We start from the raw sequence: 23,588 nt of genomic DNA, 5'->3' as shown, positions 1-23,588 counted from the left end.
AGACAGGGTCTCACTATGTAGTTGAGACTGACCTGAAACTCACTATGTAGCCCAGGCTGGTCTCGAACTCAGCGATCCTCCTGCCTCAGCCTCCCGAGTGCTGGAATTACAGGCGTGCGCCACCACACCCAGCCAATAAACTGATATTCTATTCTTTTTTATCTAGCTATGCAGTTATTATTTTAGGCAGAGAAATTCCTTTAATCTCATATACTTCCCTAACATACCCACTCACTGAGATCTTAAATTAAAATTTTGATGCCACCCCGCTTTACATTCCTTTTTTTAAAAAAATCCTACTCGGATGTAGGTAATGGTACCAGCAGACCCTCCTCTAAATTTAATAATATTCCAGCTATCGCGAACAATAGATAAAATGATTTAATCTCCAACCAGATTATACCCTTCTTAAATGACAGTTGGAGGACAAGACAATGTTGGTTTTATGGGGTGGGTGAGGGAGCACGGGAGGTTTTGGCTTAGCTACTTTCGATTGTTTTATTAGACCATAAATATTGATATTTTCAATGTTTATGAAATATTGATCATTAAGTATAAAAATATTAAAACCGAGTCGAATTTGATTTGCTTCAAAAAGTAAACTAATGGTCATCCCCCCTCCGTGCTTTTTGGTTTCGTCCTGCCCAGAGAAACCAAAGCTTTCCCATAATTCACTAGGCTACCGGCCTCTTGTCAACCGCCAGCCAGCCAGGCGCCATTTTCTGTTGCGGAGCCGTTTATTTCCTGCGCGCTGGTTTTTCCCAATAAAAACCTGTCGCCTCTTTCCCAGAAAGATTGGGACCTTCGGTTCATCCCTGAACACGTCTTCTACAGACCCGGTGACCTAAAGCAGCTTTCAAGGTCTGTAAACAAGGTGGAAGGGGTGAGCGCTGTAGCAGCCCGTTGAGGCTCGCTTTAGCCCCTGAAACTTATTTCCATTCTTTCCAAATCACCGGTCAGGATGGAGGCAGGCGACTTGGGTGAAGGAGACAGGGGAAATGATAACTCTTCAGAGATAGACCAATTACAGCATAATGAATGTGATTTGGCATCTGAAACATTTAAAAAGGCATGGCTAAACCTAAAAGAGGTCTATGAAAAAGATCTACATCGTTTACAGGCAAAACTAACGAGTATGAGGGAAGAGCACTTGTCAGATAGAAGGCAGGCAGACTCCACAGCCAAAATTAAAGAGCTGACTAAACAGCATGAAATCCTCAATAGCACCATTAGTGACTTGCGAAAACAGTTAAGCGCAAAAAAATGTGACCGCTGCAAAATCAATGAATCATACAGGAATACACTGCAGAAAGAAATGTATAATCTGCAACAATTAAATCTTAAGTTTATTTCTGGGCTCAATGTAGAAATTAATAAATTACGAGAAGAAAATAAAAAGCTTTTTGCAAAAATAGAATTGAGACAGCAACAGTTTCATGTTTCCTCATCTGATATTGATGATGATTTCATTCTTTGTAAAGGAAAGACTAAATCAGTTTTTGAAGTCAATGACCCCACACAAGTAACTCAAATCGTTGGGGCTGTCAAATCAGTAAACGTACAACATACAGAACAGATGAAATCTGGATCTAAAATGGAACTGGAACAAAGTCCAGAGATTCCAATTCCATTCAGTAGAGATGATATTAAAGTGTCTGAGACCTCTTTTGAGAAAACTCCCTGTAATGATGATGGCAAGCCTGACACAGAAGGCAGAACCTGCCAGAAGTCATCTGCAGGGTTTCCTATATTATCTACACTTGGTGCTCAAAAGGGGTCTGGTGTCACAAACCTTCCTGAAGACAAAATTAGCTCACTAAAAAGGAAACATGAAACAAGTGCCACAAAAACATACTCCACAAAAAAATGTGAAACAAACAATAAAGTCCCTTGGTATGCGTTCTCTCTTCCCCCAGGAAGTGTCCCACCAACTCAGCTAGTACCTGAAACTTCAAAGGAAAATATGCCTAGTAATACTAAAACCCAGAGTCCCACTTTTACAAAGAAAAAGGAAACACCTTGTTTGAATATATTGTCTTTGGACTCTACTTCAAAATCTAGTGAGAAAGAATGATCAGCACTTGGCATTCCCTCTATAGCAGTATTAAGGTTTCTGGGAAAGATGGTAGTACTGAGAGACGTCCAAGTGCACAAGTTGCCTTGAAGGATGAATCTACACGTGCAGGTTCTGGTGCAAATAAACCTCAAAGTGATACTCGGGAGTGTCTTGAAGCATACACCAAAAAGAAAAGTCAATTACAGTAAAAGAAAAAAGTAGCTTCTCCTTTTTTCTCTTTGGGAAAGAGGCTTTATTTTTCAAAAGGAGTTTTCCTGTAAATTCAGACTGTGTAATTATAACTGATACTTCCTGACTCTCATCTCTTTTTCAGCAAGGCAGTAAGACTTGAAATGTGTGTGGCAAAAGACTCTTAAGACTTTGAAGTAGTGGATTGTTTTCAGTTAATAAAATACAGCTACAAACAGAGGACAGTCATTCTCCGGAATCGCTGTTGTACTTCCATATGAAAGCGTACAGGTAGACCATCTTTTTCTTGATATTAAAGTTGGTACTGTCTATAACCCAGTAAAAGAGACAGGAAGGAGAGAAGTTTGAAGGGTGTGGACTTGTAAAAGCCTGACATTTAAAAGCACACAGACTAAAGCAGAATATTTACTGGACAAGAAAAAGTAACTAAAATGAAAATCTAGAAGTAGATCTTTTTCAGAATAAAATGGACCTGACTTTGCTGATACATAGTGTGACTATACATACAAAAGATGAAGAGGAGATGTAACACAGACTATATCCTAGTCAAAAAGAGAGAAAAACCTAATTAACAACGATCAAATATTTGGCAGAGAAAACGATGTCAACATTTACAAGAAGAAGAACTACAAAGTTCACAAGAAATGAGAGTCATGGTTTTGACCATGGCATTAAAAAAGCAGCCAGAGACTTGTCTCTGGTTAGCATGTTATGTGGTGTATGTGTGAGAGTGTCTGTGTGTATGTATGTGAATTTGTGTGTGAGAGAGAATTTGTGTGTACAGGAGTGGAGAGGTGAGAAGTAATCAGTTACTCATCTGCATTCACCTCTTTTCCCTTCTCTAATTTGTAGCAGTATCCTAGTTTTTTCTTTTTCAGATGGGGAGTCTCACCATATTGCCCAGCAGAGGCTCAAACTCGAAATCCTCCTGCTTCTGGCTCCTGAGTAGGTTGGAATATGGGCACACACCACCAGGCCCAGCTATTACCATCCATTTTTATTTGTCATGTTTTCTTTTGTATATCTTTTGGGTGTCTTAATTAATTATTTTGAGACAGGGTCTTGCAATGTGTGTCGGGCTAGCTTTGACCTCACTATGTAACACAGGCTGGCCTCAAATTTGCAGCAATCCTCTTGTCTTAACTTCCCAAGTGTTTTGATTACAGGGGTCCACCACCACACCTGGCTGGTGTCTGTATTTTTTTAAACATTTATTGAGAGAATTTATCAAAATTATCCATTTAAAGAGTTGACAATACAATAGTTTATATTCATAGCATTGTGAAACCACCACAAACGGTGATGAAATGTTTTAGAACATTTCATGGCTCTACAAAGAAGCCCTATAAACATTAGTAGTCAATTTCCATATTCTCTTACTTTTAAACTTGAGAGAAGATAAAAACAGTAAGTTGTGAGTGTAGTAGTTGTTCAATCCATTATTTCCGGGAATGAAACATTACCAGTATGAAAAATTATCTCCCTTTACTTATTTCTTTTCCAAAACATGAAGACTCATTACATAGCCTCAATGTAATCTTTGACTTTTACTCCTCTAAAAGTACATTCCTGGAACTTTAAGATTCCAAGGTTTTTTGGTTTAATTAGTGTACTTTAGAATTTATTATTCATATCTAAGTAATGATTTATTTCAGTGTTTTTAACTTGTTGGCTGTCAAGTTACGTCTTTATATCCTGCATTACTATAAAAATATTTTAAGCAGTTATTTACTAAAAATAAAAATAGCTTGGGGATTTAGCTCAGTTGGGTTTGATCTCTAGCACCAGTAAAAAAATAAAATTAAATTAAAAAACCACAAAAAATAGAAAATAATTGAAAGATTATGAGTATGGTGGTCAGTACGAGGTGCCTTTTTATTTTTACTTTATTATTTTTGCAATGCTGGGAATGGTACCTAGGGTCTCTGCATACTAAGCAAGTGTTCTACTCTGAGCCATGGCCCTAGCCCTATTGTGAATTAATTAATTAATTAATTTTTTAGTACGGGGGATCGAATTCGGGTCCTTGCGCTTGCGAGACAGGCAGCGCAACCACTGTGAATTTATTTTTTAACTATATGTTTATAAGGCACCATGTGATATTTCAATACATGCATGTACTGTGTAATGTTTAACCCAGGTGACTTTTATGTTCTTATTGTAGATACATTTTTTGAGAAAAGAAGAGGGAGGGAATTTTGTAGATTAATGTGGCATTTGAGAATAAGATAATATGATTTTACTTCCAGAGGACATGCAGTTTATGAAAATCCTTGTTATATTCCATCATATAGCATAAAGAGAAATTGGTAATACTAGTAACTAATGTAGTCTACATCAAGGAGAAGAGCAGCCTTACAACCTGACATCAGACAGTGCCATGCAGTGATGCTACAAGAAATGACAGCATTCCCTACCCTTGGAGAACTTAATCCTGTGTTTTCTTTCTGATTTTCAAAATCCTGGGCCAAATAAAAACTAAAGGATTAAATATGAATTGTGGTTATTGTTTCCTTCCTGTTATTCTGGTCATTTAGTGAATTATATACTCTGCATGAAAAAATGTTTAGCACTTCAAAAACTATTGTATGATTGTATGAATTTATAAAATTATTTTAAAATTCATATGATCAAACCTGTATGATTAACAAGAACTTATTTTAAGGTTCATATTAAGGGATATTTAAGGTCAGAGTCTCCAAAGATGTTTCTAATGTTTATATGCTCTACTTACAAATGATGGTCTGAACTTATAAGGGTGGACTGGTAGAGTTCAAGCTGAATACGTTGGTAACTCACCTTCAGAAATCATTTTTACTATATATAGGTAACACATCAAGAGACTTCTGATTTCATACTGATCCAGCCGGTTATACTGGGATACACTACTCCTTGTAGAATTCTGTTGGGTCTGCGGTATAAAGACAGTACATTGTGAAACACATTTAATAACAAAGTTTTCTACAACCTTAAATTCAATAACTGCATCATTAGTCCTATTTGGAAAATTCTAAACATAAGTCTAAATTTTATACCACATCTGGCAGGTAAATGGGCTGAGTCTTTGTTGATATAGGACCTAGTAATACCACTGAAAATCATGTTCAAGTTTTCATAAGAATACAGTCATGAATATTGTGCATGTTTAACTTCTATATGCCTTGTGTTGAAGGACATTTTGTTTTTTAGTACTGGGGATTGAACTCAGGACCTTGTGCTTGCAAGGCATGCGCAGTGCCCCTAAGCTAAATCCCCAGCCCTTGAAGGACATAATCTAATTGAGTGATGCCAGGTTTCTGAGACCATCAATTTGGGGATCTAATTTTTTTCACTGAAATTAATGTCACTGCTCTATTACAAAGAAGTAAAAGGCTGAATGAATCCTGCCAGGATGTGCTTTGTTTAATTGAGAAGGCATTTTACATATTTTAGACTTGAAAAGGCACATTACATGTTTTAAACTCCAAGAATAGAGCGATCCCAAATAAATAACCAAATAAATGCACTTCAAGGTCGTGAGGTCCTAGAAAGATAAGGACAATTCAAATCTGAAACTATTAGAATGAAAGAAATGATAAAGGTCAGAATGGAAATTAATGAAATTCAGGCTGAAAAAAAACAACCCAAAGGATCAATGAATCAAAGACTTGGTTATATCAAATGGGAAGGATCTGATGATGGGAAAGGAGGGAGAAAGAGGAAATAAAAAAAATCAAGATACATATATATACCAGTTCCACCATGAGGAATGTATTTGCTACATATCACAAACATGCACTAATAAAAAAATTGAGAAGAAAAACCCTCCCCCTCTAGCACAGGTTAGAGGGTACTAGAGTAAAAGAAGATATTCAAAGTCAAAATGCTTGACTATGAATGAATGCTTTGTCTCCTACAAATAGTTTAAGATAGCCAAGTAAAGTAGATATGATGGTGTACACCTATACACCCAGGTACTTGGGTGGCTGAGGCAGAAGGGTCTCTTGATCCCAGGAGTTCAAACCTAGTCTGAATGACATAGTGAGACCCTGTCACAATGGATGGATAGATGAATAATAAATGTAAATAGTATTTTAAAAAACAAAGACATCCAAGTACCAGGTTTCAGGATAGGAAGGGATGGCTAAAATAGCCAAGAATTATGAGAGGCCTTTTACAAATCCAGGAGGGACAATGAGAATACAGAACCACATATTTATTTATTTTATTTTATTTTTGGTACCAGGGATGGAACTTGGGATCTTGCATTTGCAAGGCAGGCAGTGGCACCACTGAGCTAAATCCCCGGCCCTAGAAACAAATATTTATATAAAAAGTAAGACTATACTAGTCTAACACATCACTAGGGTTATCTTAAGTATACATACTTAGGTACTTACATTATCAACAGTGTTACTTTGATCTGGAAATCCTATTGCTCCTTCTGGGATGAGAGAACCTCTTGAATCTTCCCTCTTAATTCCATGACCATTTTGAAAAGACCCATAAGCTGAAAAAAAAAATCCAAGTCCTTATTAGTGACAGGAGAAATGGTCAAAAATATTTTTAAAAGTAAATACTAGGACTGATAATGTAGGTAAAAATGCATTTCACAGATTCATGAAATGCAATTTAAAAATTGAAACATTTTAAAACATATTCCTTATACAAATCCTTTAAGTTAATTTTTTGTTGTTTCTTTTGATAAATTATTAAACATATTCATGTCTGTGTTTTTGTGTTCTCTCTGTGAAAAGTGGTAAATATTTATATTTTAAGAAGTAGTATTCATTAAGTTGGAGATTTAATAAAACTATAAATGGTTTACCAAAAAAAAAAAAAGTACAGGGGCTGGAGATGTGGCCTGGGGATGGAGTATTTGCCTGAAAGGGATGAAGTCCTGGATTCTATCCCCTGCACCACATACACAAAAATACTAGATTGCCATGTGTGGTGGTGCACACTTCTAATCCTAGCACTTGGGAGGCTGAGGCAGGAGGATCACGAGTTCAAAGCCAGCCTGGAATACATAGCGAGACCCTGTCTCAAAACACAAAAAAATACATATACTAGATTATTTTAAGCAAGAATAAAGGGAACCTATCTTGGTCATGTAAAATGTGAAATTTATCGACTATATATAAAAATTTCTAAGAAACCAAGTAAAGATTTAGCAATTTTTTAAGCCCTCAAAACACTTTGCTATGGGGGCCAGGAATTTAGCTCAGTGGTTCCACTGCCTGCCCTGCAGTGCAAGGTCCCGAGTTCAATCCCTGGTACCAAAGCAACAACAACAACAACAACAACAACAAACAAACAAAAAACAAAAACCACTTTGCTATGGAGACCAGTAAGAGGAAGAACTGCGTGGAGCTATCCTGCAGCTCTCCCCCTAGCTGCCCTGACCTCGGCAGCAGACCTGTAAAAAGCAGAACTGCCTGGAGCTGGCCTGCAGCTCGCACCCCAGCTGCCCAACCTCAGCAGCAGACCAGTAAGAGGCAGAGCAGCCTACCAAAGCCCTCCACTGCACCTCTGTCCTCCTGGCTGTTTTGGACCGGGATTCACACCACAAAAGTACAGGGGAGGGGATCATAAAGGCCACTGTCCTGAGATCTACCCTTGATTTTGATTTAATTCACACAGTTAAAGGTGACAGATTAATAACTACCACAAATTGTCATTTTCTAAGCTGTGCTTAATGCTTTTATGTTGTTGATTGTATCACTTGGACTAAGATGTTGTTATTGATCTAGTCAGTTGTCCTTCCTGGTATAATGAAAAAAAAAAAAGAGATTGCCTCAGAGTAACTAGAGACTCAAAACCTAAAGATAAGCTATAACAGGAAGATCAAAGTATTAACCCAGGTATCAAACTGAGGACAGTACCAACAACAAAAATAAAAATGGGAAGACGTTCAAATAAGGCTCAAGCACAAACACAGACTTCCAGCTTAACAAGGGCAAATTCTAGGGAAATGAGGTGGAAAAGTCTGATAATCAACCACCTGCACACCCTGAACTAATAGCACAGGAGGTAACAAAATAGATGAATGAGGCTCTAGAAAAATTCAAAACAGAAATAATTTCCCAGATAACTACAGAGATGGTGAGAACAATGAATGGCACGACTAGAGACTAGAACAGAAACAGGAAAAAAAAAATACATGCGCTCAGGACCATAATAGAAAGCATGAATGACCAGTATAGGAAAGAAATAGAAACCATGAATGCCCAACATAGAAAAGAAATGGAATCCATGAAACAGATTCAAACAGATATCCAGGAGATTAAAAACTCTATTGAAAGTTTACATAACACACTGAGGCAATTTGAAGACAAGATATCAGATATAGAAGACAGGATGGAGATCATTAACCATAAAAAGAAGGATCTCTTAAAAATAGTAAGGGAATATGATAAATCAATCCAACAGCTCCTAGATGATAGAAAGAAGAATAATATAAGACTGATAGGAGTCCATGAAAAAGCAGGAGAAACGATAAATGACATAAAAAAAATCTGTTGACAGAATTAAAGACAGAAAACTTCCCAAACAGAGCAAAAGAATTTGACATACAGATAAGTGAAGCATATAGGACTCCAACGAGCCATGATTAAAAAAAAAAAAAATCTGCACGTAGACATATTATAATCAAGATCCCAGAAACCCAACAGAAGAACATAATACTGCAAGTACTTAGAGAAAAGAAATAAATCACATGTAAAGGAAAGCCCATCACAATCACAGCAGACTTTTCAGCACAAAACCTCAGGTCAAGGAGAGCCTGAGAGCCTGGAGTGAGGTATTTCAAGCTTTAAGAGAAAACAACCTCCAACCTGCAAAACATTGTTTTAAAATGGATGGGGAAGTAAGATACTTCCATGACAAAGAACACCTAAGAAACTTCACGAATATCAAACCAGCACACCAAACAATTCTAAATTATATCCTATAAAAAGATAATGAGGATCACAAATCCATGAGGCCCAACAGAGCAAAACCAGCAGGCAAGGCAAGAAATTAAAGGGAGAGGGGGAAAAATTAAAAAGAGCCAACAACAGGATGCTACACAATGATGATAAGTCAATATATATCAGTTATAACCATCAATGTTAATGGCCTTACTGGCAAAATGGATTAAGAAGCAAAATCCAACAATATGCAAGAAATGCACCTAGTTCAAAAAGAAACTCATAGACTGAAAGCAAAAGGTTGGAACACAGTTCCATGTGACAGGAACCCAGAAAAAAGTAGGGGTAGCTATCTCATTTGCAGATGAAGTAAATTTCAAACCAAAACTAATTAAGAGAGACAAAGAAGGTCACTACATCCTTCTAAAGGGAACAAAGAGGAAGACATGACAATCATAAATATATATACATCAAACACTAATGCCCCCAACCATACAAAACAAATATTACGGGACATGAAAGACCAAATAAACATTAATACAATTATAGTGGGGGAACTAAATACCCCACTGTCACAAATAGACACAACATCTAGGCAAAAACCCAACAATGAAATATTAGAACTAAAGCAAGCTTTTGAACAAATGGATTTAACAGATGTCTACAGAGTGTTTCACCCCACAAAATCAGAATATACATTCTTTTCAGCTGCACGTGTGTCATTCTCCAAAATAGAACAAACACTAGCTTATAGAATATATTTATTTATTTATTATTATTTTTTTTTTTTGGTACCGGGATCGAACTTGGGTCCTTGCGCTTGCAAGGCAGGCAGCGGAACCACTGAGCTAAATCCCCGGCCCTCATAGAATATATTTAAATAAATGCAAAGGAGTTGAAGTTATCCCATGTATACTATCAGACCATAGTGCAAATAAAATGGAGATCAATAACAAAAGAAACCGCAAGAACTTCAGAAAAACATGGAAACTTAATAACACTCAATGGGTCACAGAGAGTATTAAAGAAGAAATTAAACAAATTTTACAAATAAATGATAATGGCAATACAACATTCATGAAACTATGGGACACAATGAAAGCAGTTCTATGAGGGAAATTTATACCAGTGAATGCCCACCCTAGGAAAACAGAGAGAGCTCAAATAAACAAACTAATTAATACTGAATATTAAGCTTACAGAAAAAGAACAGCAAGAGAAAAGAAAAGCTTGTACAAGGGAGGAAATTATAAAGATTAGCACAGAAATCAATGCAATGGAGACTAAGAGAAGGATACAAAAAAATTAATGAATGGAAGAGTTGGTTTTTTGAAAGAATAAATAAAATTGATAAACCCTTAGCCAAAAGGTTTGTAATTAGGAATGAAATCCTAATAAAATCCTTGTAATTAGGAATGAAAAAGGTAAAGTCACAACAGATCCAGCAGATATCCAGAGCATTATTAATAGCTATTCAAGAACCTGTACTCTAATAAAATGGAAAACAGAAGTAATGGACAGATTTCTAAATACATATGAATAACCAAAGTCGAACCAAGAAGACACAAAAATTCTAAACACCCCAATTACAATCAGTGAAATTGAAAATGCAATTAAAAATTCACCAACAAAGAAAAGCCCAGGTCCTGATGGATTTACTGCTGAATTCTACAAAACATTTAGAGAAGAACTACTGCCAATAGTCTTTAAACTTTTCAATGAAATTGAAAAGGAAGCAATACTTCCAAATTCATTCCTGGAAGCAAGTGTTACTTTGATTCCAAAACCAGTGAAGAGACCCAAACAAAAAAGAGAACTACGGACCAATCTCCCTACTGAACAGAGATGCAAAAATCCTCATTAAGATACTGGCAAACAAAATACAGAGGGTCATGAAGAAGATCATACACACTGAGCAAGTTGCTTTTAACCCAGGGATGCAAGGATGGTTCAACATACATAAATCAATAAATGTAATAAATTGTATGAACAGAGTCAAAGACAAAAACTATAGGATCATCTAAATAGATGCAGAAAAAGCATTCGACAAAATTCAACACCCATTCATGATAAAAACCCTTCAGAAAGTTGAAATAGATGGTCTTTATCTCAACTTGATAAAGGCTATCTATGAAAAACCAACAGCCAACATCATACTAAATGGTCAAAAACTGAAAACCTTCACACTAAAATCAGGAACAAGACAAGGATGTCCATTATAACCACCCCTGTTCAATATAGTTTTGGAAACATTAGCCACAGCAATTTCACAAGAGAAAGAACGAAAAGCAATAAAGATAGGAAAGGAAGAAGTTAAACTGTTATTATTTGCTGATGGTATGATTTTCTACATAGAAGATCCAAAAAACTCTGCCAAAAGACTTCTAGACTTAATTGACAGATTAAGTAGAGTAGCTGGATACAAGAACAACACTCAAAAAATCAACTGCCTTCTTATACACATAGACTCATTGAGAGAGAAATTAGGGAAACAATTCCTTTCACAATAGCATCCCAAAAATGAAATATCTAGGCATTAACCTAACAAAGGAAGCAAAAGACCTCTACATTGAGAACTACAACACTAAAAGAGACTGAAAAAGATATAAGAAAATGGAAAGATATCCCTTGTTCCTGGATAGAAACAACCAATATAGTGAAAATGGCCATAGTTCCATAACTGCTATACAGATTCAATGTAATCCCTATTGAAATCCCAACAGTATATTTCACAGAACTAGACAAAACAATCCAAAAATTCATTTGGAACCAGAAGAAACCTAGAATAGCAAAAGCCATTCTAGGCAACAGAGACATGACAGGGGGTATCACAATCCCCAACTTGCAACTATACTGCAAAGCCACTGTGTTAAAAACAGCATGGTACTGGCAAAGAAACAGGTCTGAGGATCAGTGTAATAGAATAAAAGATGCAGAAACAACTCCAGACACACTCAGCTACCTCATCTTTGACAAAGAAGCCAACCATCCTCAGTGGAAGAAAGATAGCCTCTTTAAGAAAAACTGGAAAAACTGGATTTCAACTTGCCAAAGATTAAAACTACAGGCCTATCTTTCACCATGCACTAAACTAAAATCCAAGTGGATTAAAGATCTAAATATTAAAACAGAAACATTAAACTTGTTGGAAGATAATCTATGTAGAACTCTTGAAGACACTAGCATAGGAAAAGACTTTATGAACAAATCCTCAGTAGCACGGGAACTAGCACAAAGAATCAACAACTGGGATCTTATCTTTTTAAAAAGCTTCTGCACTCCAAGAGAAACCACCCACAGAGCTAAGAGGCAACCTTCAATGTAGGAAAATATATTTTTTACCAGCTGTTCATCAGCCAAAGGTCTACTATCTAGAATATATAAAGAACTCAAAAAATCAAGCTCCCCCAATATAAAGATCCAATTCAAAAATTGGCATCTGAAATGAACAGACATTTCTCAGAAAAACAAGTAAAAGCAGAAAATAAATATATGAAAAAATGTTCCACATCACTGGTCATTCAAGAGATGCAGATGAAAGCAGTACTGAGATTCCACCTCAATCCCGAAAAAATGGCTGCTATCAAGAAATCAACCAATAACAAATGCTGGGGGAGTGTGGGGAGAAAGGAACCCTTCTCCATTGTTGATGGGCATGCAGACTGGTGCAACTGCTGTGGAAATCAATATGGAGATACCTTAAACAACTAGGATTAAAAGTCCCATTTGACCCAGCTATTGCCCTAGTGGGTGTCTTCCCAATAGAATTAAAAGAATCATACTACAGTGATATAAGTTCACCCATGTTCATAGCCACACAGTTTGTAATAGCTAAAGCTCAGAAACAGCCCAATTGGCCATCAACTGGAAACTGGATCAAGAAGATGTGTTTTTTTTTAATAAAATGGAGTACTACTCAGCCATAAAGAATGAGAAACTAGAGACATTTATAGCTAAGTGGATGCACATTGAAGACATACTCTTAAGTGAAATTAATAGGACGCATATGTGTAAATACCATATAGTTTCTCTGGTGTGATAAACTAAAAGTGTAAATAAGGGTAAAAATGTATAATTGATATTTTGTAATAGGAAGAAAAGGTCTAAAGTTATTGGGCAAATGGGAAGGGCAGGGGAAAGATAAAAATGGAAGAGAAAAAAGAAGAGAAAAGGAAAAAAATTGAAACAAATTGTTTGTAAAAAGGGAAGGATGCAGTGGGGAAGGGAGGCTAGGAGAATGGGGAAAAATGAGAACCAAGACCTGTCATGTTAAAGGTACAAGATCCCAATGATGAATGTGACTGTACTGTATACCTAAAATGTACCAATAAAAATAGTAAAGAAAAGAAAACATTTTCCTATGTATGAAACCACAAGTAATTCCTCACAAATCATGAAGTCACATCATTCAAGAGACAATTTTATAAAAAGAACTTAGACCCAGAAAAGGAATGTGTCTTGCCCAAAATTGGTGAAAGATAAGAGGCTGAGAAACCAGTGTTTTTCTCATTATCTTCTATTTTCTCAGTATACCAAGCTATGTTTTGAACACAGACAAACTAGGCAAAGAAATATGGTTGCAAGTGTTAGATTTTAATTAGGCTTTAGTAGCCATAATGCTATGTAGTTTTATTATGAAATATTTCAAAAATTCAGAGAAGTTTGGTATACATTTCTGAACATGTACAGGGTTTAATTACCAGTGTCTTTGTCAGTGCTCAGACTTCCTCTATTTGTAGGTGAAGTAAAGCCACATGGAAACTCATCTCTGGATGCCTGTAACAGAATGTGATATCCGTGTCACTTAAACTGATTTGTACACCAGGATAAGAAACTGGAATTAACAGACTAAGCTTGAAGTTAAAGCTTGCTGTGAAAGTCTAAAATCAGGTACATCACTTAGTATTTAGGTGACTCTGTAAAAACTGGCTATGAGCATACTGTTGTAACGAAGGCTTCTGGCCCAGTGACAATCCTAGATAGGGGTAATTGGCATACTCTAAACATGGACTGGTTCTCTTCCTTGGAAATAGGGACAATGCTAGAAGTAGGAGTATGACCAGAAGCCTTAGGTAAACCTGAGCTGCAGAGGAAAGAGGAGTATAGTATCACTATCAAATATAGGTGCAGTGAGTATCAGTATTGAACTAGTATGTGAAGAAAGGCCAGCCTGACACCCTGATAGGTGATATGGCATCCAAATTCAGCTAACTGATAAGATCGAGTGCCACAGGTAATCAAGCCATTGGGCAAGCTTAAAAGTGCTTTCTCAGGAGTCTAGGGCAGGCTTCATACATCAGCTGGGGCATTTCATGGACGATGTTTCCAGCTGTAAAGGACACAATTTAACCTGGCACCCAACAATGTATGAGAGCTACTCAAAGTGCCAAGGTGATCTTGGGCGGGCCATACCGACATGGAATAGGTCAGGAGTTAATAATTCCACTGGGCAACATATTTTTGAATTGAGACATTGGTGCCAGGCATGGTGGTGCAACCTGTAATCCCAGCACTTGGGATGCTGAGGCAGGAGGATTGCTGCGAGTTCGAGACCAGCCTGGGCTACACAGTGAGTTCTAGAGCAGTCTGAACTACATAGTGAGACCCTGTCTCAAAAAACCAAAAAGGGAGGGCAGAGGTAAGGGGAAAAAAATGAGAATCAAGACTTGCCATGTAAAGGTACATGATCCCAACAATGAATGTAACTGTACTGTATCCCTAAATGTACCAATAAACTCAATAAAAAAAAAAATTGACACACTGGACAATATCAGAAGGTTTGATCAAGAAAGTAAAGGGTTTGGAATGACAGAAATATTTCACCTAGAAAAAAATTTAGAAGGCATATATTGAATGGGTGCCTATAGAGGTGAGAACAGATGTGTTCTATGTGTCTCTAGAAAGCAAAACTAGGGCTGGGAATTTGACTCAGTGGTTCCACTGCCTGCCTTGCAAGCGCAAGGACCTGAGTTTGATCTCTGGTACCACCCCCCCAATTAAAAAAAAAACAACGAAAAAAAAAACACCCCAAAACAATAGAAAGCAAAACTAAGGTCAGTGTGTAGAAAACTTTTCAGGTTTTATGTGAGGAGTATTTTAATATTACAATGGTAAAAGTTAGTTTTGCCAAATGGGAAACTGATTATTTCCAAAGTTCCCATTATTAAGATTCTAAAAAAAAAAAGGAAAGCAAAGACCAATTGTGATGAGCTAAAACAGACTCACTAAGAAGCACTGAAAGTGGACTACAAAGGAAGGGGAGAAGGTATAGTTTAATCCCCAGTGTCTAACATTCTGGAAGTGACAAATCTTTTGATCAGTTATCAAACTGAATGAATATATCAAGGCATGTTAACAGCAGGAGATCTTAAGAACAAAGCCCTGGGTACAACGGATCATGGTGTTCTCTTGAACTGGGTTATTCAAAGTGGTTCTTGAACCACAGATAGCCAAAAGCTTGTTAGAAATGCAGACTTTCAAGCCCTTGCCTACTGAATGAGAATATGTCTTTTAACAAATTTTCCAGGTGATTCATATGCACAGAAAAACTTGAGAAACACTGCTCTAGGAAAAAGTCTAAATGGAATAAAAGAGTAAAAAGTGAACTCTTAAGATTGAGCCCTTACAAATACAAGCCCAATTACAAATATATTCAGGAAACAGGATAAAACTCAACAGAAATACATGAATACTTACAGAATTAGGCATGGCTGCACAAGAATACAAAGTATCTCGGCCTGCTAATCGCTGTATATTTTCCAAAAGTAGTCCAATAAATGGGAGATATAATTGTGCTATTTTGGCTTGTTGGTTCTGAAAAACAATTACCAAAAGCTGAATTGCTACATAATACATATATAGTACAAATAAACAGTTTTATATGTCAATTTATAAGACTAAAAGTGAGCTATTATCCACAACAAATTAGTAAAGCATGAGTCTATCTGTACTTAGAATCTCAAAACTAATTACTTTAGAACTTTGTAGGCATTTGGATTTATACAGAATACAGAATTAAAGCACACCCATCAAACATTATGATGTAAGAGGTTGTTTTTAGTAGCGATCTATAAAGCAGATATTAGTCTGGTTCTTTAACTGCAATGAGGGTTAAATTTTATGGGAGCAGAGACTATGTCTGTCTTGTTCACTGCTTTATCCCAGTGTCTGGGCATACAGCAGCTGGTCAATACACGTTAGCTGAATGAATGAGTAAATGGAAAAGTGAAAAATGGTGAATTTCTACATTCATTCAAGAGACACTTTTTGCTTTTATTAATGCTCCAATTATAATAATGTGACCTGGGCACCATAAATCAATTATAAGATTTTTGGAGATTAATGTATTTGTAAATAAATACATAAATAAAGCTGGCCACTAATTCCCTTAACTAACATAGTGCCTCTTTTACAAACGTATTTGCTTTCTTCAGCTACAGTCATTTTTCACCAAATTTATACATTTAAATCGGAGAAAACTACAGTTGCGGTAGCATAAACGTTGCCCTCCATATTTCAGGACTTTGTGAAGCTTGTCTGGAGACTCAGATAAGATCTCTACGGCAAACTGATCAATCCACAGAATATAGAAGATCCATAGTACCTCACTGTTCTACTCTACATTTATTCTTCAGGTTGAACACTTTTTCACATTACATTGGCCATTTACACATTCTTTTGTAAATTTCAATGACCCTTCTTAACAGATTTACTGCTATGCCACCAGAAGATTCTGATTCAGTCGGTCTGGGATGCACCAGATGATGCTGATGTGCAGACAAGCCTGAGGACCACTAACTTCGTGCGGCATCCTGCCCTGAGGCAGGAGTGGTCTCTACATTGGTTCCTGACAATGATTAGCTTGTACATTTTGTTTAAAATTCCAGCCCTCTCAGGTTCAACCTTTAGTTGAAATATACTCCTTGTTGGTATAACTCTGCCCATTAAAGCTAGAAAGAATAAATCTACTTTTACTTTTACATGGCAACCCTTTAAATATTTGGAGGCAGTTACCATGAATTATCTTCATTTATTCTTAATGAGGCTACACAGCTCTCATTATATTACTTTCTTTTATTTCATGGCTTTGGTTCCAAGATTTGTCACCACTGCAGCTACACTTTTTGGGAGCACTTCTCTAATTTTTTAAAATGTCCATTTGAGAGGCAGTATAGCTAGAGGTTAAGAGTATACATTTTGGAGTTATACATGAATGAAAGACACCAGCTCTCCTACCACTAACCACTTGATTTTGATAAGTCCAAGCAAAATTCCTCTTTGGTAAATGGGGATGGTAATAATTATATTAATTCGTGTGAGTTATTTAATATAATGTCTGGCATATGGGAAGTCGTCCATAAGTTATAACTGCCATTATTTATTATGGCTTCTAGGAAGCAATCCACTTCAGTTCTGATAGTGAGTGGTCTCTATGCAAAGAAATTCAACTCTAAGGTAGAGAGGAACAGGAAAGCACAGTCATCACAAAATAAACTACAAATTTTGGCTAACCAAAAGACAGCAACCTAAAAATCTATTAAGAAGAAGACTAATTAGATAAATAAAATAAGGTATATCCATATGATAAAATACTATGCAATTGTTTTTCTTTTTAAATGTAGTAGCTTTAATCTTCAGGATGCATGGTTAAGTGGAAAAAGAACAATAGGCTTGGACACACATAAAAGTATACATGAGAACTGACAAGAGTAGTTGTTTCTAGAGAAGTGAACTGGGGTATAGAGATAAGGAATGGGAGAGGGGCATTTTAATTTTTATTTATTAGCATGTATATAGATTGCTTTTTAAAGGAAACAAAATTAGAAATAGTTTGTCCATGGCCCAACTAGAAATAGAAACTGCAATTCTCTTAGGTGTTAACATCATGTGTAGTGGATACAGGAACTATAGACCCCAACACAAATGCTAGGCATTAGACATTGCTGTTCTTAAATGTCTCATGATAAGTAGAACAAGAGATCTCTCCAAGCAGTTTATAAGTAACATGTAACAAAAATATCTCCAAAATTTCATTAGAGGAGGGGCTTAGGAACGGCAATGTGTTTGGAAAGGGTGGGGGTGGGAATCTGGTCTCAAAAGAGGTTTTCCATAATTCTACATCAACTATTTATTTGAGATCACTTTAAGGGACTTGATGGAAATTATGGGGGCTTAAATGTTTCTTCCAACCCTTACCTTGATCTCATCACTAATGAGAAACATGTTTTACTCGAATGTACCTGATAAATGACCTCTTACCCAGGTCACTGGTGAACTCTATGCACCAAACAGAGAAAGAAAATTTTATATCTGCATCCCAAACACTACAATTAAGGTGTGGTTAACCAGGCCCATGAAGCAAACAAGGTTCTTCTAGAGAGAACCCAATACTCATGTAATCCCTGTGTAAAGCTTTTGAGAAATGAGGAAAGGTCTTTGGATGTCACTGAATGGATAATGAAGCTTTTCCATAATCTAAAACCTCAAACACTCAAACAGGCATACTGTTAAAGTTATTTATAGATAACAGTAGCTTTGCATGTGCACAGTGTATGTGTAAACATATTGCTTTCAGAATTTAAAAATTTAAATGTCTAAACTTTTGATGTGAAATATTTAAATTCCACCTCTATGTTAGACACTGATATAATCCCATTTTCATTTACTTTCATCTGAAGAGACAGTGGGAAAAAATACAATTTCCTTCTTCAGAAAGGGGGAAATTCATTTGGTACTGTTCCTGTGAAAAATTTAAAATCACAACTAACGATGTCTTCGTCCACACTGCATAATATCTTTTTACCCACTACTACACATTATGTAGCAGTTGACTAGAACCTGGTGATACCTGGCATTGTTAGAGGTTTGACTGGATAACTTTCAACTTTTTTTTTTGAGACCGAATCTCACTGTGTAGTTGAGTCTGACCTGGAACTCACTATGTAGCCCAGGCTGGTCTTGAACTCACAGCGATCCTCCTGCCTCAGCCTCCCAAGTGCTGGGATTACAGGCGTGTAACTTTTAACTTATGTTATCAATATCAGCGTTCACAAAAAAAATATGGCACACAATAGAGCAAAGTATCCCAAGTGGGAGTATGTTATTATAGTTACAGGGTGAAAAAACACAAACTGTAGTAAGCAATAAATACATTTTAAAGCTAAGGAGCTGATCCATTTTAGGATAGAATCACATGATAAAAACTAGCAATATTTCTAAGACCAAAAATATCACAAAAAAAATCAATTGGGCCAGGAATGTAGCTCAGTGGCACCACACCTGCCTGGCAAGTGCAAGGTCCTGAGTTTGATCTCTGGTACCCCCCCAAAAAATAATAATAGATGTCATTCACTGGCAGGCATTTTCTAAAGGACAAATGGGAATGCTATAGAAAAAGAATACGATCCATCTCCAAGTCAAGTCTCCAGAACAACTGCCATAATAATTTACATCATAATTTTGTTTATATTCAAAACTAAAAGGACAAATTACTAATTATGAAACTGTATGTTTACTTGAGTCACTGGATACCAGCAAAGTAAGCTAAGTTGTTCCAGATTCATATAGTTTGCAGTGTACTATTTTCCAGACTGCAAGATTTAATGTCAATAAGATTATGGGGCTGGAGGTGTAGCTCAGTGGTACAGCCCTTGCCTAGCATGTGTGAAGTCCTGGGATTGATCACCAGCACTGCAAAAAAACCCACAAATAAACAAAAAAACCAAACAGATTTGTGTATACATGTTAAAGGTGAAGACTATGTGTGTTGTATGTTGAGTATGTAAGGTTACAGGTACACCTATATCTATTAGTAGTAACACACCATCACAACATTTTTTTCAGTAAGAAGACATTATGTTACAAATTTTATATATGATCTATTTGATGTACTTTATTATTAACCACTTAATCAACAATACTGTATTTGTTTAGAGATATACGGTATATTTAAATATACATATAATTTTACAGAATGTGCATGGCTATAACCCAATGATTTTTTAAAATTTATAATTACTTTATATCATAAACCACTGAAGCAGTTATGTCGTTCTTTATGGTTTGACAGGCTGAGAGTATACAGTTCAGTGGTGGAGCACATATTTAATATGTGTAAGGCCTTAGATTCAATCTTCAGCACAAAAAATAAATATATGATTTGAGAAACCAGTATTCTTCTTCAACAGTTACCTGGACAGTTTCTATAACTTAATGACTTTAACAGAAACAAAATTTATTTTTAAAAATACATATTAAAGCTTCTATTATGGTCCTTGCTGTAAATTTTATCTTGAATAAATATCGTAGTAGAAATTCACTAATGTGATACTGAGGACAGTGGACATCCTTACCTTGTGCTGATATCTAGTGTCAAATGCGTGTTTTATCAAAAGATTCTTTATGACAGAGATAGCGGTATATCTGATCTCATAATTGTCTTGAAGAGCGATGGAGGTTTCCCTCAGAAGTAGACCAACCAAGAAGTGGTGCTTGCAATACTCATCTGACAAACTGTACTCAAGATTTGAATCTGCAGTACAATGAAATTTAGAACCCTTTTATAAAATATTATAATTATTATTTAGTAAGTGATCATCTTAGCAAGAACTATATTTTTATCATTCTTGAATCTGAGCAACTCTTTCATCATATAGACTGAGCATGCAAACTTGCACAAAACAGGAGCAAAACAGGACAAGAAATAGCTTTAATGGTAACTTCAGTCAGCAATAAAGTCCTTAGATTCTTTTGAACTTTCAGAAATCCCAGCCTAAAATCTGGACTGAAATGATTCTATATTTGGCAATGTTTTCACACATTTCTTTATATCTGAAGAAAGTGCATTACAAATATAAACTCGAATGATTCTATATAGTGCTGGATTTACTTATCTATTTATACTTAGAAAGCAGGAACAGAAAGAAAAGCTAGACGACTGAGTTGTTCTAATAGTATTATGTACTGTTTTAGTAATTATTGCATATTGTCCTGAATATATACACGAAGTATGAGAGCAGCAAGAAAAAACCTCATCACACTCCAACTCATCATTGAGCAAATACAAATCTTTCATTTCACATAATCGCCACTTCAAATTATATCTTTCAATCTTTTTTTAGGCCTTCAATCTATTTTAAATCCCAGATGTTAATATCCTGGTTGGGACTTGCCTTATAACAACTCAGAGGGGAGTGTGATCAAGTTTAATGATTTTTATCGTTGATTTCTACTATGTTTATTTCCTTACTGCTATCATGTAATTTAGTTAGGCCAAAAAGCTGAAGGACATATCTTTAATATATTTGTTTGTCCCTTCAATACAATGCAGTATATACAGTTAGGACTTCATACATCCTAAATCCTGATTATCTGCCCATCCTTTCTTTTCCCTGACTTCCTCACTGCTACCAATAAATACTAGGGGAAGTATGTGAGCGATGCACGCTGTGGCTGGTTGGAGGTACTAGGGTTCTAAAAAATACTTTCTTAAAGACCAAAGCAGTGATTATCTTCGTGCACTGTGGATGCTCTTTGGTAAATTTCAGTCACTTTCTATGCTTCAACTGATTAACCAAGGGGGCCTTATATGGGTGGATTCTGCAAATGATAATAAAGCTTTTACTTTAGTGATTTGATTAATGTTTTTGTTTTTGTGGTACCGGGGATCGAACTCGGGCCCTTGCGCTTGCAAGGCAGGGTGAGGAACCACTGAGCCAAATCCCCGGCCCAACTTTAGTGATTTGAATAAAACCAATCAGATGTTTCAATCACATCTTTAAAACTGTGGCCATGTAGCTATTAGACAGGGTCAGAGGGAAGGAGGCAAGCCTGGGAGAGGTGAGACACATGTAAAGAACGATACCCTCTGTCCATTGCTTGCCCCCAGGCTGGCTTGCAGCAGGAATTTGTTTTCTGAGGGTAGATATTTGAAAACTGAATCTTCTTGTAACATTCAAACTTATTTTAAAAGTAAGCAAGCACACTGTCCTTTAGATCTTTCTAGGTACAATAGCCAAAGACTCATTTTGGCTAGGGAGGATTTGAAAAGCAAATAAAGCCCCCATTTATCTTAGCCATTCATCAAATCAACTGTGTTTAAAAACAGCAAACTTCTTTAGAGTGAACCGAGTTAAACCTACCTACTGAAGTCAAATGGTCCACCGCAAATGAAAAAAAATCTAATTAATATATGAAAAGAAAAGGGACAAATAAAAAACATAGTAACATAAGAATAGTGCTACACAACAAAGCATTCAATAAAACTAGCAATGGAGATTAAAACTGAAAGCACTTCATAAATTCAGTATACACACATTGTCATTTTAGTCTGCCTTTATATTTCTTTTTGATGCTTTCAGCAGAAATGCATTTCTTAATTTAGTCTCAAATGCGATTCTAAACAGTATCACATACATCAATTTTACTAATATCTGACATCTGTGTTTAAACAGCAATCTATATAACACACTTGATTTCTTCATACTATGAATACTGCCACTGATATTACGAAGGAAATGCAGAATACCATTAGTGGACCTATCTTCAGATAGAAACAATTCTGAGATTACCTTCAAATTAACTGGTCTAATCAGAAAACATTACACTACACTAGCACTAGCATAAAAAGAAAAAAAAAACAATTCCAAATGATGGAATATGCAAATATATACCTTGAACTCGCTGCAATTTAGGTTTTGCAAATGCCATTGGCAAGTTCAGAGGAATGTAATGTTCATGATTGCAAATTGTTTGTAGAAACTCAAACTTGTATTCAGCCAGAACCTAAGGGGACAGAATTTACACATTAACTGATTTTGAGTAGGCATTCACTATTTACAGAATCTAATACATAGGATTAGTTTTCACAATAGAAGTGCTCAGTATTCTAAGCACACCTGGAGACACAGCATGTGTAAGAAAGTGTTAACACAGCAGGCTTAAGACAGTTATCTTTTTCAAGAGGCCTGTTGTAAGGCTGATGAGGCTGTAACCTGAGAAACTGGATTTTGATATGTCCCTTACATGATAAATTTGCGTCTTTAGTGCCTACCTGTTTAAGCTATTTATACAAATAATGTGATTTATAGTGAACACCTTCTCTTCTTGTTTTGCTTCTCTTCTTGGGAGTCTGGAATTCTGACCAGTCCTCAATACATGACCAGCACCCAATAAAAACTGTCAACTCTGAGACTTATATGGGATTATCCAAAAAGAAATAGTGTAATATGTGGCTGCATTTTCGCTGCTGTAACGATTCTGTCAAGTGACCCATCACAGGAGGGAGAGAACCCAAGACAGGCACACAGGAGCTATTAGATTCTACTAGATGCCTCTGTCCTTTCTAGATCCAGCAGTGTATCCTTCCTGTGTCACTCTCATGAATCCTAGTCAGGTGCACCACTGTATGCTTAGTCCTACCAGTTGCCTGCAGA

The 23,588-nt window shown here is 36.3% G+C and overlaps 1 protein-coding gene across 1 annotated transcript in view; it reads right to left on the bottom strand.

The window, feature by feature from the left end:
- The window catches only part of Dock11 (dedicator of cytokinesis 11), a 156,990-nt gene that overhangs the window by 55,002 nt on the left and 78,400 nt on the right, over positions 1–23,588 (bottom strand). Inside the window, exons 30-36 of the mRNA XM_033760270.1 lie at positions 22,827–22,938; positions 22,296–22,334; positions 20,508–20,686; positions 15,853–15,969; positions 13,857–13,932; positions 6,646–6,755; positions 5,066–5,177 (exon numbers count right to left, since the gene is read on the bottom strand). Of these exons, the coding sequence (XP_033616161.1) occupies positions 5,066–5,177; positions 6,646–6,755; positions 13,857–13,932; positions 15,853–15,969; positions 20,508–20,686; positions 22,296–22,334; positions 22,827–22,938 (745 nt within the window). The remainder of the gene's footprint in view (positions 1–5,065; positions 5,178–6,645; positions 6,756–13,856; positions 13,933–15,852; positions 15,970–20,507; positions 20,687–22,295; positions 22,335–22,826; positions 22,939–23,588) is intronic.

This window comes from Fukomys damarensis, unplaced genomic scaffold (genome assembly GCF_012274545.1).
Source record: "Fukomys damarensis isolate Sample0158 unplaced genomic scaffold, DMR_v1.0_HiC HiC_scaffold_39, whole genome shotgun sequence".
NCBI lineage: Eukaryota > Metazoa > Chordata > Mammalia > Rodentia > Bathyergidae > Fukomys > Fukomys damarensis.
This window is presented reverse-complemented; position numbering and strand designations above follow the sequence as displayed.